The sequence below is a fragment of the Typopeltis vanoorti genome, chromosome 13 (genome assembly GCF_054136105.1).
Source record: "Typopeltis vanoorti isolate ZY-2024b chromosome 13, IOZ_Tvanoo_1.0, whole genome shotgun sequence".
Classification (NCBI taxonomy): Eukaryota; Metazoa; Arthropoda; class Arachnida; order Uropygi; family Thelyphonidae; genus Typopeltis; species Typopeltis vanoorti.
In genome coordinates this window covers 89,415,529-89,432,703 of record NC_143561.1, presented here as the reverse complement: position 1 = coordinate 89,432,703, position 17,175 = coordinate 89,415,529, and the positions used below count along the sequence as shown (strand labels likewise).

The window sequence follows — 17,175 nt, the reverse complement described above, 5'->3', positions numbered from 1 at the left end:
ATAAAGTGAACTGTGAGCCCGATATGAATAAATAAATACAGTAATGAAATTTTATTAAATAATTTTAATAAAGCACATAACTCCAACAAAACCTGTATGACATTTACATAACCACTTCAACGTCCAACAAATTTCACATGAAATACAAAGAAATTTCAAAAAATACAGAAAATAAATAAATAAAGCCACCATTTTAAACAAATATTCATATAATTTATTCTTGAGACAGAGATTACAATAATTAAATAACACTTTTAGTATTCATCAATATCTTGATTACGTTTTCGCTTTACCTTCAGGCAGAAGGACTTGGTCTATGCAATGAACAATTCCATCTTTTGTTAGAACATCAGGTTCAATAACATGGGCATTATTAACCATGACATGTTGCTTCTTCTTGTGAACTTTCACAGTTTCGTATTCCGTTGGAACATCATAAAAAAGACGTGAGTTGAAAGATCCAGTGGAGATCATATTGTCAACTACGTGATTTTGAACCAACTGAAAGGAACAGTAAAAAGATTAATTCATATATAAGAAATCTTAGTTGAAAAATTTTGGTTATTTTTTATTACTGTAATTAATGAAGCAAATGTTTAAAACAACCTATTTCATCTGATTAACATCGCATATGATGTTATAATGTAACACACATATAGAATGATATAATGTACCATATCATTCTATGTAGTACCTTATATCATTCTATATATTGTAAAATATATAAGACTATATATTGTAAAAACAGTTATATGCGGTATGTGTATTCAATTACATAACAACTATACAACGAAACCCTACAAAATTGGAAGAGCTTTGTGGATACACTAATAGTGCTCCAGATAACCTTGAGAAAATGTAAAGCTCTATAGGGAGAAAATGAAAGTTTCTTGGGAGAAGCATATAAAATCATAATTATGAGAATAAATATATCCCATTATTATTATCTGAGACCAGGGAGTCAAGGACTTATCGAGGAAGCTATAATTCACTCAAACCAGCTGTCATACCTTTGCACTAGATGCACTCACTACCCTTTAAGGCAAACCATTCCATTCACTCACTGCTCTGTGAGAGAAGAAGCTAGCTCTTACCCCTTTCTTAACTGCAAACAAACCTAACTTCCACGGATGCCCTCATGTTCTCTCCTCACCTTCCATATAACGAAAAATTCACATACTCGCAGTCTGTCCTCATAATCTAAATCCCATTATCCGGATATAATTTTTGCAACTCTTCTTTACACTCTTTCCACAGCTTCTTTATCCCCCTTGGAATCCGTGAAACCAAATCTGAGCACAATAATCCGGGTGTGGTCTTATCAAGGCTTTATAAAGAGGCAAAATGACTTTCGTATTCTTCCTTATTCTTATTCTCAAGGTTCGCTTCAACATTGCAATTATCCTCTGAGTTGTATTTGCAACTTTTGCTATGTGACCTTTGAACTTCAAATTCCTATCCACCATTATGCTAAGATCCTTGGCTTCATCAGTTTCTTGTGACATAACCCCGCTAATATAATATGCCACTGGAAATCTCATCACGCCAAAGTGCATAACTTTACACTTACTAACATTAAACTGATAGCCATTGTCGTTTGCCCAAATTTCCAGCCTATACAAATCATTTTGTAAGTGCTGGATATCAGTAACATTCTTGATTGCCCTGCCTATCTTCGCATCATCGGTAGACAATTATACATATCCAGTTAGGCCCTCCCAATGTCTTTAATATATAGATTGAGCAACAATGGCCCAATGACTGAACCTTGAGGTACACCATTCGTCACCTTAAATCTGGGAGATTCACACCCACCGAATACCACTTTTCGATATCTTTCTGTCAATATCCACTGATCCAATTCAAAAGTTAATATTCCAATCCCGTATTCTCCAGAATCCAAAATCCAATATCATCATAGCGTATCCATACTAGAGAAAATACTAGGGGGAAGAGAGTGCTTGACCTAGTAATCGCATCTCAGAATGTGGCTATAACGAACATGACCATGTTGTCACTAATTGGTGAGAGGGATCATAAGGTAATTACTGGGGAGTGGCTAAAGGAGTAGAATATACAATTAAGAGAGGGTACATGTGGAATTACCAGGCTGGTAAGTATGACAAGCTTAGGAGTGTGCTTGGCTCAGTGCCATGGCATGTAAAACTGCAAGGGCTGGATGTTGATAGTGCATGGGAGGTAGTTAAGAAGTGTTTGTAGGAGGCAATAGTTGACTGTATACCAAGAGTCCGAATAATAAATCAAGTAGGGGTTAAATGGATGAATAACACCATTAAGCGTGAGCTGCAAAAAAAAAGAAACAATTGTGGAGGGAATTTAACGAGAATGGTGACCTGCAAGTGCAGGAACAGTATAAAGTTCAGGCCAGAAAGGTAACAAAGGGTGGTAAGAAAAGCAAAAGCGGATTATGAAAGAATATTGGCCATGCAGGCTAAAGAGAATCCCAAACAGTTTTTTCAATATGTTGCAAGTAAAAGGAAAAATGTTCATGGCAGAATGATTAAAAAAATGCTGAGGGTAGGCAGGTAACCGAATCAGTCGATATACTGGAATTACTGAGCGAGCATTTTGCAAGAGTATATCATCCAGGTGGTGACATTGCAGGAATGGAAGAACCAACAGCTTATACTGGAATTGTGATGAAAAATGTAGAGGTAAATAGTTTATTACAGAACCTCAATGTCAATACATCTCTGGGATTGGATGGTATACCAGCTCGTGTCGTACGTGAAGCCGCTAAAGAATTGTCCGTGTCCTTAACCATTTTGTTTAATTTGAGCCTCAGGTCTAGGTCAGTCCCAAGGGGGTGGAAAGAGGGGAAAATAGTTCCGCTGCATAAAGGTGGTTCCAAGGCTGCTGTTGAAAATTACCGGCCAATCAGCATAACAGGAATCGTTATCAAGGTCTTGGAGAAAATAGTCAAGAGGAAAATGCAAGATTGGATAGATGAAAATGGGACACTATATCGGGAACAGCATGGTTTTGTGAAGGGTAGGTCATGCCTCAGTAACTTGCTCACGTATTATAACACAGTGACGGCTGAACTGGATAACGGTAATGGGTTTACAGTGATTCTACAGGATCTTGCTAAGGCCTTTGACAGGATACCACATGGAATTCTAATCAGTAAACTGGAGCAGATGGGGATGGATATAGGATTGGTTAGATGGATAGGAGGGTGGTTGATAGAAAGATATCAGAGAGTGGTTTATTCAGGAGTAGAGTCCAAAAGACGGCCTGTGACTAGCGGTGTCGCATTGTTCTGTTCTTGGACTGCTACTGTTTAATTTGTTCATTAACGATATAGGAAAGGATCTCATAGGAACTGTGCATTTGTTTGCGGATGATGCAAAGGTAGAGCAATAGTGAATGCTCAGGATGTCAAAATTTTGCAGGATGATTTGGATAGTTTGGAGGACTGTGCTAAGGAGAATGGATGTCAATTTAATGTTGAAAAATGTAAGGTTATTTATTTTGGGGTGAAAAGATTAGCAGCAGTATATCACATTGGTGGAACTGTACTCCAGGAGATTGAAGAGCCCAGGGTTTTGATAGTGTTGGTGGATAGAGAGTAGAAGTTGAGGGGGCACATTGCAAAAGTGGCTAAATCTGCTCATCAAATCACTTGGTTACTGAAAAATACTTTAACAACCAGAGACCAAACAAGTTATTGTTCCTCTATATCGAGCCTTGATAATACCTCATCTGGACAACTGTGCCCAGATATGGGCGCCAGGGTTTCTTCTTAAAATGGGGAGGAGGTGGAGAGGATACAGAGACGAGTGACCAAGATAGTGGTAGGTCTCTGGAATGAACCTTATGAGAACAGGTTGGAGATTTTTGGGCTGCAGAAATTGGTTGATAGGCGGAAAAGGGGTGATATGATTGAGACATTCAAATTACTGCAGGTTTTTTTATAAGATTAATTCAGAAGATATATTTGAGCATAGGACTGGTAGTGGGAGGACTAGGGGCCATCCATGGAAGCTTGGTAAGAGTGTGGTTATCAAGGGTGTTAGAGCTATGTTTTTGACTTGGAGAGTGGTAAATGAGTGAAATAATGTGCCAGAGTCTGTTGTGGGTGCCACGACTGTAAATGAGTTCAAGGTGAAGTATGATAGTACCGTGTGAATGTTGAATAGTTGTTCTTGACATGATATTGGGCCTCCCTCAATGAGTCTAAGGACTCCTTGGAGCTGCTCGTAATAATAATAATAATAATAATAATAATAATAATAATAATAATAATAATAATAATAAGGTTGCACATCCATTTCACTCCCAACCTATTTATTCTTCAAACACCAGGGATACATTCCGATACCTCCTCACTTAAACACTTTTTCAAAAGACTGTTGCATTGTGACATTTTTCCCATTCAATAACTGATACCAGCAGACCAAATATAGTATTCTCCTATACTATAGACCTTATAGATTTTATATTATTACTACTAACCATACATGAAGCGCTAAAATATTCAGCTAATAAATAATTCTCTACGTCTGAACTTAATATTCAAACGTATCTCATTTTTATTATAACTTTAATTCATGTGTGAAATCTCATTCACGTGTTTCATTCACTTTCATCATGTGTGATACCACCGTCTGTTTTATTTTTAGTATTACATGTTTTCCCTCTAGAGAAGGATATTATTGTTGGCGGTGGTGGTGGCGGCAGTGTTAATTGAGATTCCGGTCAAAGCAAGATCGTCATGAGGCCAATTTGTTCTGGCTGGTATGCCTGTTTTGCAGAATGTAAAACCCTGGACATACGGTAACATAGACATGTCACCGTCTACTGAAATGCTTTTACCTTGATAATTTCGCGAGTCTAAGACAGAATTTGAACCTAGATCATTTCTACCAAAGAATATTATCGATACTGAGCTGAGAACAGTTTTTAGATTACCTAGAATACTAATGTTATAGGTTTGAAAACCTATAACATTAGTATTCTAGGTAATCTAAAAACTGTTTCAAACTTTCGTAAGTAAGAGTTACATACTAAAAGAAAAAAAAATTAAGGTGGAAGATCTTTTGTCCCTATAGACTATATTATTTAATAATCATCATGGTGACCTATTATGGTCTCGTGCCATGTCTTCGATGGTCTTTTTGGTAATCTTCTTCCAGTGATGTATCGAAAAATCTGACGAGTTATCCTAGTCCTGTCCATTCAGTTTCCATAATCTGTAACCTTTTTTTGTCCGTATTGCTGCAAATTGTATTTAGTTTTCATTGTATCTTTGCTTTTCACCAGGTCCAATCCTGCATTCTTTTTCAGGAATTTCATTTCAACGATGTAAGTCGTTGTTCAATATATTAGTGTTGACCTTGCTAATATCTTGTATGCTTTAATTCTGACATACATCTGCACTCTTATTAGATTAAAAGCTAGATTAATTAATTAAGTATCTTGCTATAATTTATAATTTGTTATAAATTTTCATAATATATTATTATTATCATAATTTTATTTATTGTAAGTCAAACTAGATAGTTTAAAGTAAGCCACATGATCACTAATTTTATTTTAGTCAGTATCTACATAATTTTCTTCAAACCGACCAGTATATTGTCGCATTGAAAAATGTATGCGTCTCTTCAGTAAAACTATCACAATAGAAAAGCATTCCATTATCCATAAACGTTTGCATATCTTTGATGTTCATCATTCCAAATAATACAAAACAATAAAATCCGAGTCCATACGATGAGACACGTAGCCCCCGAAACAAGTGTAACTTCCGATGTTATACTTCGCCACTAAATTTGGTCTCTGTGATCTCCATGCACCAAATTCATTGAGTTCCTTGATGAATTCCAGTTCTGTATTTCATGGTACCAGGGCTGGATTAACAATTAAGCAAAATAAGCACGTGCTTAGGGCATCATGGAAAGGGGGCACCACAGAATTTCTGCTTTAGTTAGATGACGAATTTAATTTTTAATTAACTATTAATTTGTTTTTCATTGTTTTTATCTTTTCTTACTGTTTCCTACTTTGTTTCAATAAATAATGACGTGTAGAAGGCCTAATAAAACTCTAACCACGTACATGACGGTTCGTTTTCACCGTATTATCGCTCACGACGCTTTCTGGCACTACCATTGCGTCAAATGAGATAATTTTTTATAATTAACGTAATCGTTTTATTTTTTTATTTTCCTGTCTGTTTTAGGTCTTGTTTTAATAAACTGTGTCTTATAAAAAGCTCCAGAAGCAAATATAAAACAAATCACGTGGTTGTCTCAGAAACGCGCCTCCGGTAAAAGGCCTAGCTGTCGCAAGAAGTGCGACTCCGGTAAAATAAGAGTTAAGCAAGAAAGCACAAGATTCAGCTGTAAGCCGAAAATTAAATTGTTCGTATGATTTTGCCTGTGATATGTGTAACTCTGTTGATTGTCACCTAATATTCAACAAAATAATCTTTTTATTTCTGTATCTAACAGATTCCAAGAACCAAGATGATGTTCAGTTAAGTAGTGCACAAAAGCGAAAACTATCAAAAAAGAAACAAGAGGAGACTTTGGAATTAGATTACAAGACTGCAGAACTGACTGATTTCTTCACACAAGTTCCACAACATTATATACCAATTCCTGATCAGAGCAATCTCCGTCATCAGAAGTGAACACAAATACCACTTTGGTCACTTCAAAATCAAAATATGATGATGTTAGAATGATCAAGGTGTCACAAGCAGGTTCATCTAGCACATGTCTCACTACTCACTTTGTCTGTAAATTCTCTTGATATCTCTACTGCAAATGTTGATGCAAGTTGCTTTACAAAACATTCTGAGGTTGAAATAATTGCTGAAAATGAAAGTTTAGTGGGCCATGGTGGTGGTGGTGAAATGATTCAGTCTGCAAAATATGAAGCAAATATAGCAAAAGATCCAGGGTTGTGGCTTGATTTCTCTGCTGATGACATGGCTTATTGGACTGCTTGTGGACCCAGTGACTGTCAACACCACCATGGGCCATTTGACAAATCTTACCAACATTTCAGTAGTGGCAAACCAGTACGATACTGTTCGCAGAAACTCTTTGTTGGGACAAAAGTCAATGGTGAGGAATACAAGAAAGTGGTTATTGTATTCACCATCAACATGATCAGTTTATTGTTTTGTTTGTAAACTGTTTGCTCCTAAAAATTTCTCACATTTTGTTACAAGAGAAGGGTTCAGTGACTTGCGAAATACTATTGTAACTGATCAACATTAAAAAAGCACTGCTCACCAAGACTCTATGCTAACATACTTTACTCTCAGACAAGGTGTAGGGTTGGGACAACAGTTGGAAAAACAAATTCAGGAAGAGTGTGATTACTGGGAACATGTCTGAGACGTGTCATAGCTGTTATTCGTACGTTAGCTGAACGTGGCTTGGCTTTTCGAGGAACAGAAGAAAGATTTGGATCATTGCAAAATGGGAACGTTTTAGGGCTGCTTGAGCTCATAGGTCAGTTTGATCCATTTTTAGCAGGTCACATTGCGAAATATGAAAATTGTGGCAAAGGAAATCCTTCTTATCTGTCTAAAGCCACCTGTGAGGAACTCATTCAACGGATGGCTCAAAAGGTCCACGTGCTTATTGTTGATGAAGTAAAATCTTCTGGTTATTTTAGTTTGTCAGTTGATTCAACACGAGATCTGTCACATATCGACCAGTTAAGTGTTGTACTTAGGTACTTAAAAGATGGACAGCCTATTGAACGCTTTTTAACCTTTCTGGAAATGAAAAGCCATACCAGTGAGGAAATGGCAAATCAGGTGTTGCAGTACTCACGTAAAGTTTGTCAGCTAAACTTTTCAAAATGTAGGGGTCCGTCTTATGATAAGGCTGCTAACATGTCTGGGCGTTATAAGGAGATGCAGCAAAAAATTTTAGAAACACAAGTTTGCTATACATGTGCCCTGTGCAGCTCATTCACTAAATTCGGTAGGCCGAAGTGCTGTTGACTGCTGTCAAGAGGCAGTTAATTTTTTCTCTAAGGTGCGGTTGCTCTATACCTATTTTTCAGCCTCAACCAGCCGGTGGACAATTATTAAAGGTTGTATTGGAAATGAAAATGAATTAAAATTCCTATCTGATACCAGATGGGAGGCACATGCTAACAACAGCAGCAATGAAATCTTTCCTTCAAATTTTAGAAGGAAAGCGAAGACCAGTTACAAAAGGGTGACACTAGAAAGGAAGCAGATAATATTGCAAATAAGATGCAAGAGCTAGAATTCGTTTTATGTTGAATTTTCGGGATGAGATTTTGCAAAATTTTCATAGAGTAAGCCAAGTTTTACAGAATGAGGGTGTCAACTTAAAAACTGTATGGATCATTAGCTGATCACTTGTGCACTTCACGAAATGAATTTGAAAGATATGAAACAACTACAAAGGAAGTGCTACCAGATGTTGATTACAAGGCAGCTCAAATTCGCAAATATCAGAAAGAAGGTACCCAATGACGGAGATGCTCCAGATATAAATTTCGTATCACCACCTTTTATACAATTGTTGACAAACTTGAAACTGAGATGAGAAGAAGAGGAGAGATATACAAAGAAATATCAGAGAGATTTTCTTTTCTAAGTGATGTGCCACATAATGATACTTCAGTGACTTCATCATCTATTGAAATTGAAAGGTATTCTTAGTGTTGTCAAAAGCTGATTGATGCTTACCCAGAGGACTTGAACACTGATTTCTCAGCTGAGCTTCAGCAGTTTCAATCATATGCGCGCCATAAGTTCAGTGCAACAAAAAATGTAAAAACAAGATTCAGTCATGCTGAACTTTATAAAATAATTGTAGAAGACAATATTGAGTGTGCCTTTCCAAATGTAGACATTGCCTTTCGTATATTTTTAACATTAATGGTCACAAATTGCTCAGCTGAGCGTTCATTTTCTCAGTTGAAGTATATTAAAAATCCCATCAGAACAACTATGCAACAAGGCAGGTTGAATGCCTTATCTCTACTAAGTATAGAAGCAGATGTGTTACGTAAGATTAATTTTGAGGATCTGATCAAAGACTTTGCAATTAAAAAAAGTAGGAGAAAACTTTTGAAATCTAAATAAAGTTGAAGTATACAAAAATAAACATTATTTTCCATCTTACTATAAGTTTTGTTTCATTTTGAAAAATAAAAAATTATTTTATGGTTTATTGTTGTTTATATTTTGAATAACATATATATGGGGCACCAAAACCTTTTAAGTGCTTAGGGCCTCTATGGGTCTCATTCCGGCCCTGCATGATACAGCAGTTACGCCATTGATTAGTATCTAACTGTATCAAAAAATTTAACAATATTTAATAAGATATTTAACAATATCTAATTATTTTAAAAAATACAAAGATGTTTTAAGTATACGAACCCTTCTTAGTCGTTTCTTGTTTTTCATCAGAGAGTGAACTCTATGTTTGCCAAGCTGGTGAAATGCGTTATCAGTTGGAGCGAAAATTGTAAATGCCTGAGTAGCACCACGGGATTCAAGAAATTGAGGATCAATTTCTCGGACACGGCGAATGGCATCAGAGAAGAAACTAGAGGCAAAATAAATTAATTGATTTGAAAATATATATGCAAAAAATACCATTTAAAACATTTACTTTAATTTTCTAAATATGGATTATTGTATTTAGTTCTTCTACAATAACAGTTAACAAAATAATCATTAATAGCGCACACGGTGATAAAAAAAATATTTTACTTATTTTTTATCCCCCCCCCCCCTCTCTGAAAAATAGCAAAACTGGTTCAATGATATACGGCAGTCATAGAGACTATGCAAATGCCTCATCTGCAACTATCAAGCTTTAGATAACTAAATTAAGCAACTGGCGATTACAGCCATTAGCGAAAATAATATGGAAGGAAAATATCTTCACGATTAACTAACTGAATTTCCTAGTACAGTGAAATAAATTTCTAGATATTTTCTTTAAATATTTTCTAAGCTATTATTAAAATGAAATGATATTTCTTTTGGCCCAGTGTATAAGTAGATGATGCATTACGTATGAGTGCAGATGACGCTGATTGTGGTCAAAACTTAAAATGTTCTTCCGTTATGTCTGTAAATCTTTTTTTTTTTTTTCTTGCTGCTGTTTTGTTTTAGTATTTAGACCATAAATAAATTATGAAAATTCAATACACAAGAAATCTAGAATGATACTGTCCTTCATTTAATGGAAATCATCTTTAAACTGTAGTCAAATAAAACAATTGGTCATTTAACTTCTCTATATTCTCAACGGGAGTAGACATCACTATCAACACTAGCGTTTTTAGAAGATCGGTAAGCAGAAAATCTCAATTCTTAGCTTTAAAACACCTGAACCGAATGCTATCGATTATTTCATAGGCACCAACGGAGAGAATACCGGTACAGCAGACAGCTACAGTTATATTGGTCTTAAATCTTAATCTGCACATATATTGTTACAGTATGGGTCTTACTATTCAAATTTTTGAAATGCGCTATTGAAAATCCAGTTTCCGAGGAAAGGAAGCCCTACTTGCTGCAAAAATCAATCACCCTGGGAAATGGCAGTAAAATGCTTAGAAATAAATCTTTAGACGGTCACTAGAATCGAACGTATTATAAGCCTTTGTTCTTTCGATCTAGCGCTATGCCACCAGACGCTACATAGCAACGCAGGTAAAACTGCAGTAACAGTAACAACAACATCAACAATAATGATAAATTGTTTGGAATAATATTTTATTTTTACAATTCTAGTTTTTAAAGATTTATGTAAAACAGAATTAAATATATACGAAAGTAAATAGCTTCAAATGATCCATGTACATTGATTACACTCGCTTAGTTTCAATGGTACTAGTTTTTGCATATTATATTCTACCATAAAGGTAAACTGGATCTGAAAAGCACCGTCAGCGAAATCTCCATTCATTTTTAAAACTAATGAACTATCATGGAAACTTTTATTCTTACCTGAAGTTACCATCATTTTCCAGCATTTCGATAATGCTGCGTTGTGGAGGGATCAATACTTTATCTATGACATGAAGAACTCCATTTTGACCTTCAATATCAGCATCTCTGATTATAGCTGACTCCACTCCAATTGACTAGAAAAATAAAATAAACAAAGAAAAGTTTTATTTTTTAAATCTATAGATATTGAGAATCCCTGGTCTATATCATACAATAATTTTTTTTTTTTTTTCAGTCTTTAGGCGGGAGACATCATTAGAGGTCTGAAATAACTTGAAAAAGTATACCATGTTTGATCTATTGAACAGGATTCTCGGATTGTATAATTCTCAGCACTTCCACAGTACTAAAATATAAGAGTAAGATAGGTTTGCTCCTTTTCTTGTTTGGGATTAACTTAAAATTAAATAAATAAATGCAATACAAAATAAATAAATAAATAAATAAGAAAACACCATTACATACGTATTTTTTTATTACTGTATTTTTTACATTAGCAGTTAGACGATAATTATAAATGCCAAATTCAAAGTTATATTTGAAAATAAATCTATGCTTAGATACTCACCTTCCTATAAACTTTAAGACGAATGTGATTCTCCTCATTGTCTAGAGTGTTTATGATTTGATTATCCGATATTGTTTCTGTTCTTAGTTTGCCTTGTATAATATGATGAAGTAATAACCTCCGAATGCTTTCTTTATCTGCGGTTAACCTTTCCATTTCTGAGGGTAGCAAAGATTGAAAGGCGATATCTGAAGGAGCAAATACGGTAACGTTGCTTTCTGAATTTGTTAGCATTTTCTCAAGTTCTGCTTTCTGAGACAGCCGAACGAAGTTACTTAATAATTCCTTTCTGCTAGCCAAATCATAGACACTACGCACTAAAATAAAAGCATAAATGGAGTAAGCGAAATGTAAATGAAATATCTTAAAAGATTAGAACTAATAATAAGTATAGTAATATTGCTTATTTTTCATAAAGATGCTCCTCACTGTAACACTGATATAGCAAACCATACATTCGTGGCAACTGAGTTTACCTTCTCATCACAGACTATATCAATGGCATTGTTTATTTATTGTTTTCTTTTATTTATATGAAAGTATAAAGTGTAATGCCACGTAACTTAGGGATCTGTTATCAAAGAGAAACTTTAATTTCGGTCAGGTAAAGAAGCCTCCTAGCTCCGTCAATATCGAAGGTAATCTTCAGCTAGAAAAACCTGGGGACGAATCCCATGTAGAACTTCGAGTTCTACATGGGATTCTTCGAGTTCTGTTGAAAAGGACGAATCCTTTTCAACAGAAGTTGAGTTAGCGGGCTCATGTGGACGTGGCAAAGTTTTGTGTCCCCCTCATGGAAATTCCAGTTCTTCATCCGGCAAAAAGACCAGAAAATCACAATATACGTGTTTTTAAAAACACAATTAACAGACAGAATATATGTCCGCATTGCCTTAGATGCTCTGGCTGTTAACACAAATAACAACAACAACTAACTGTCATGAAAGGTTTGCTTACGCTTGGATCCGCCAAAACTTTTATAGTTTCTATATACGGCATGAAACTTTTGTAGTTTCTCTGAAACTCTTGTAATTTCTCTATTGGTCTTTGAAATAATGTTGGATTCAATATCCACTTAATTTGAATAATTTTGCATCGCCGAAGTGAAGCCTTTTGGCTCTCGTTTTCAGTAATTCTTGGTGCCTTTTGTGAAGTATCACGGTAAAGTATCACTTCAACCTGAGTATTTACGTCTGGGTCTGGCTTCCACTGACGAGACCTCAAAAAAAGTCGAAACCGGTCTGGGTAGTGACTCCCATGATGTACAGTATATCATCATACATGTCCGCTAGGAGATGTGTTTTACATTATGGAAAATACTAAGGATAGTGATCAGAGCTTAATCTACTCCACGTTTACTACGAATTGCCTCTGTCATGAAAGGTTTGCTTACGCTTGGATCCGCCGAAACTTTTATAGTTTCTATATTCGCATGAAACTCTTGTAGTTTCTCTATTCGACTTCGAAATAATATTGGATTCAATATCCACTTAATTTGAATAATTTTGCATCGCCGAAGTGAAGCCTTTTGGCTCTCTTTTTCAGTAACAACAAATAATAATAATACCCAACGGTTAATGTAACATATAAAAATTTCACTGTATAAATGAAAATGTGTGACAGTAGATTGTAAACTACACAAATATTCATTGCGGAACTACAGTTTTTTTTCTCGATTTTTCCTAATATATAAATATATTTATTATTAATTTATTTATATTTGCTTGTAATATTTAATTTTATCATCAACAATACTATACAAGTCTCTTATTTTGTAAAAAATAAAATAACAAAAATCCATTCTTGTAGCACTTAGGAGGGCGAAGAACGCTAGTGGCACTGTGTTTTCCATAGTGCCATATTGCTACCCGCGCAAGCATATGCACGTCATAATGAGATGCGAGCTATTAGCGTAATGCGGCACTGTCCGTCGCGCAGCTCCACTGTTGTTTATATGCAGTTTGCGCCAGTAGTGTTCGTAGTGCTTATCGTGTTTACTCCGTCTCTTTAAATATTTGGACATTACAATTAAAGACATAACATTTGTTATAGTAATTTTTAAGTAATTTTGAATTATACTAAACTGTATAATTTTATCGATAATAAACAATATTTTTTCATGAAACAAAACAAGAAGAATATATTTTATTTTTATGTAATTAATTATACCAAACTGCATAATTTTATCGATAATAAACAATATTTTTAATGTGTATTTTTTTTTAAATTTTTACCATAATTTTGATATTTTATCCAAACACGTATACACTGTACTTACAGTGTGTATGTATATTTCGAAAGTTGCAGCATCCCCACGATTTCAAGCCACGAGCCGCCATTGATAACAACAATAACAAACAGATAATTTTGCTTTTCTATTTTGATATTTATTGTATTATCAAAATGGAAATTTGTTTTTCTATTTTGATAATACAATCAACAATTTGAAATCCTTATAGTCTCTTTATGGACCATTTAAACGAAAGTTAAATTAAGATTACAAAAGCAATGGTACTTAGTAGATTGTGGGCTGTAAAGGTCCATAAACACCAGTGATGATAGGAGTATGTGTATTTGGAGAACAGGAAATATAACAATTACTCTTCAAAGCAAGCAGAACGAATCATCCCAAGATAGAAATATAAAAACCTGTCATTTAGCATAATTTTTCTGGTTACAACTACGTGGACTCGTGAATAAAGATGAGACTATAAAAATTCATGAAGTAAAAGACGTACATTTCGAGTTTCCCTATGGGTTTTAACAATGTAAAAGGAATTCGTCCGATAGCAATGTCCCAAGTTCATTTTAAAGCTGTATGCTACATTCATATTGCAACGTGTGGAAGAAACTATGTAATCTCACGAACATTAATTAATTAATAATGGTTTGATTAAAATAAAATAATTTAGTATTTAATATTACTATGTTTTAATTTATTAACGAATTAATTAAATGAAAACTAGGGTGAAAGCGATTTATATTCTTTCAGCTGTAAAAACTATAACCTACTTACAACTGAAGCACAGCTCATACGAAGTGAAATTATAATAAGTGTACAACATTTTGTGGTGGTGTTTGAACCTCTTAAAGGATAGCGATTAATGTCTACGGCAGCAAATAGGTTGCATTCGCCAGTGCTGAATAACGTGGTGGAATATTGTGATTTTTTCAGGGAAACTATATTTTTTTTAATCATAATATGGAAAAAATAATTTTGTTTACAGTTGAAAATACACGAGGAACTGCATGATAGCATTGCCTTTCTGATGATTAAAATCATTTAACAACGAATGCTTTTGACCAATAATACAACACTATGTTTATCCATATAATGATGAATAATTTTAGCCTTAATTGATAACATAGCATTAGTTAATCTAAAACAATAAATATTTAAACAAGCCTATGAATAAATATTTTGTTTTGAATCAAAGATTTTTAAATATCGTTTTCTGATATAGGATACAAACGACTACGGCTGCATATTCGTTGTTTATTTCTCGAGCTGTTGTTATGAGTTTTTCGCAACCAATCCTTTCATTAAAAAAATAAAAAATAAAAAAAATCGAAAACAGGTTTTTCAAAAACATTACTAAACTTATAATGAATGCAGCCATGGAAATTATCCATGGGACTATAAAAACTTTCATCCTAACGGCAAAAAAAAGATGCACTTTTTTAATTTTATTTTTATTTTTATTATTATTTTTTTGTTGTTGTTAAGAAACGTGATGTTATTTTTTTGAAAACAGAAATATATTTTAAAATTAATTAAAATATCATAGGAGCTTCGCTTTGTCGGTCATTTATTGAAAGTATGAAGAATCGTAATAAGCAGGAGAGAGAGAGAGAGACACACACAGAGAGAGAGAGAGAGTTAAGCACTGCACGACTTACCTCGGTCAGGTACAAGAACGTCAGCCACAAGGTTGACAACCCCATTCCGCCCAAGGATCATCTCAAACGTTGCTCGGACGCCGTTCACAAATATTCCGGAAGTATTGCATATCAGCTCCAGGTCTTGACCCCCTATCGTCTTAAGTTTCAGTTTTTCGATGACAGCAGAAAGACAGATGGTGTTAGGTACGATGTGATTCTGTAAGAGAGCTAGCCACATTGAACCCTTATATTAGTCACTTTCATAAATAATCAACACATTTAAATTATTACAGATTGCCAGAGTTCTATACATTATTTTAATTTATAAACTACAACAATTTGAACAATATGCTGTATCTATTATTATTATTATTATTATTATTATTATTATTATTATTATTATTATTATTATTATTATCAACTTTTTTTGCAAGCTCTCCTATAATTGAACTTTAAAGATTTTATATGAAGTATGCAATTTAAAGAAATCACTGACCTGTCATTACTCTGTGTGGTGTGAAAGCAGCAAGTACATTCGTTCGCGTTCTCGTTTAACGGAAATAATTACAAATGTCACACTTTTAAGACCCATCAGTGCTCTAAATGTATAAAACGATATAACGATAATAATAATCTGAGATACTTACTTGCCCTTAAGGCTCATAACCTTTCAAGATTGCCTTCTGTAACTATAATTTTAAAATAAGTGGTTGGTTAGTCTTAATCCTAACTGTATATATTTTTTTTATGTAAATTGAGTCTTCTCTTGCCCAGTTCGACTAGTTGCGGGATGAAAAAACCACTTTCCTGGTTTTTTAAATCCTTACGAGGCTAGTTAACTTGCTTTCTTTTAAAATACCCAGATCAAGGTCCATCGCCTCCTAGAAGAATTGGAACTCAGGTCGTTCCAACCAATAGACATCGCCAAAACAGACTGAACTAAGCACTCTCACAAAATAGTAAAAATTGGCAAAAGTCCTTCAAAAGTACAACATCAGGACGTATTCACCACTCTTCCAAAAATCAGATCTCTTATAAGCCATCCTAAACCTAAGCATCATAATCTAAAATATCCTGGCATATATAAACTATGGTGTGACTGTAATGTTTCTTATTACGGTCAAACTAATAAATCTGTTGAACTTCACATGGAGGAGCATAAAAGAGATATCTCCTATAAAAGATCAAATGCTAGTGCCTTATCCAGCCATGTTCTCTTCTCTAACAATCCTCATGATAATTTTCAGGGTCACTCAGTTTCCTGGAATAGATCTGAAAACATTTTCCGTAGCAAGGATGAATTTGAAAGAAAGATAGTGGAATCCAGGGAGATCGTCCTTAATCCTGAGCATTCGAACAGTAATTTGAGCTATAACATCCCTGAGAGCCATACTGCTGTTGTTCAATACTGGCGTTCTCGAGAGTCTACAACCATGCATACAATAAACAAAGGCACGTAAATAGAAGAACTGGAATTTTAATACAACGGTTTTTCTTTTTAATTATCTAATATAATTAACCTATGCTTCTCGGTTTTCTTAATATCTTCAGTCTTTTATTATTGTTTCTTCTACCTACAAAGATACCTGATGAAGGACATAATAAACCGAAACTAGTTGTATCATTAAAGTTTTCTAACACACACACACACACACACACACACACACACACACACACACACACACACACACACACACACACACACACACACACACACACACACACA

At 34.5% G+C, this 17,175-nt stretch overlaps 1 protein-coding gene across 2 annotated transcripts; it reads right to left on the bottom strand.

Annotated features, from left to right (window-relative positions):
* Positions 1 to 86: 86 nt before the first annotated feature.
* LOC150100349 (transforming growth factor-beta-induced protein ig-h3-like) lies at positions 87 to 16,784 on the bottom strand. 2 transcript variants are annotated; one of them, XM_090403095.1, is made up of 6 exons: positions 16,097 to 16,784; positions 15,468 to 15,677; positions 11,568 to 11,884; positions 10,997 to 11,133; positions 9,413 to 9,581; positions 87 to 501 (listed from the first exon to the last, which is right to left on the bottom strand). In XM_090403095.1, the coding sequence occupies exons 2-6, from the start codon at positions 15,526 to 15,528 to the stop codon at positions 277 to 279; spliced, it is 909 nt and encodes a 302-aa protein (XP_090259221.1). In that variant the 5' UTR covers positions 15,529 to 15,677; positions 16,097 to 16,784; the 3' UTR covers positions 87 to 276. The 2 variants fall into 2 exon arrangements, with proteins under 2 accessions (XP_090259221.1, XP_090259222.1); XM_090403096.1 differs by having other exon boundaries at positions 15,468 to 15,666.
* Positions 16,785 to 17,175: the final 391 nt, after the last annotated feature.

Bases quoted from the DNA above. Each gene is read 5' to 3' on its own strand.
- LOC150100349 (XM_090403095.1), bottom strand. From the start codon at position 15,528: ATGATCCTTGGGCGGAATGGGGTTGTCAACCTTGTGGCTGACGTTCTT. The intron at 11,134-11,567 runs GTGAGTATCTAA...TTATTTTTCTAG, and splicing joins GTCTTAAAGTTTATAGGAAG to TCAATTGGAGTGGAGTCAGC. The intron at 502-9,412 runs GTTCGTATACTT...TGTTCCTTTCAG, and splicing joins ACAAGAAACGACTAAGAAGG to TTGGTTCAAAATCACGTAGT.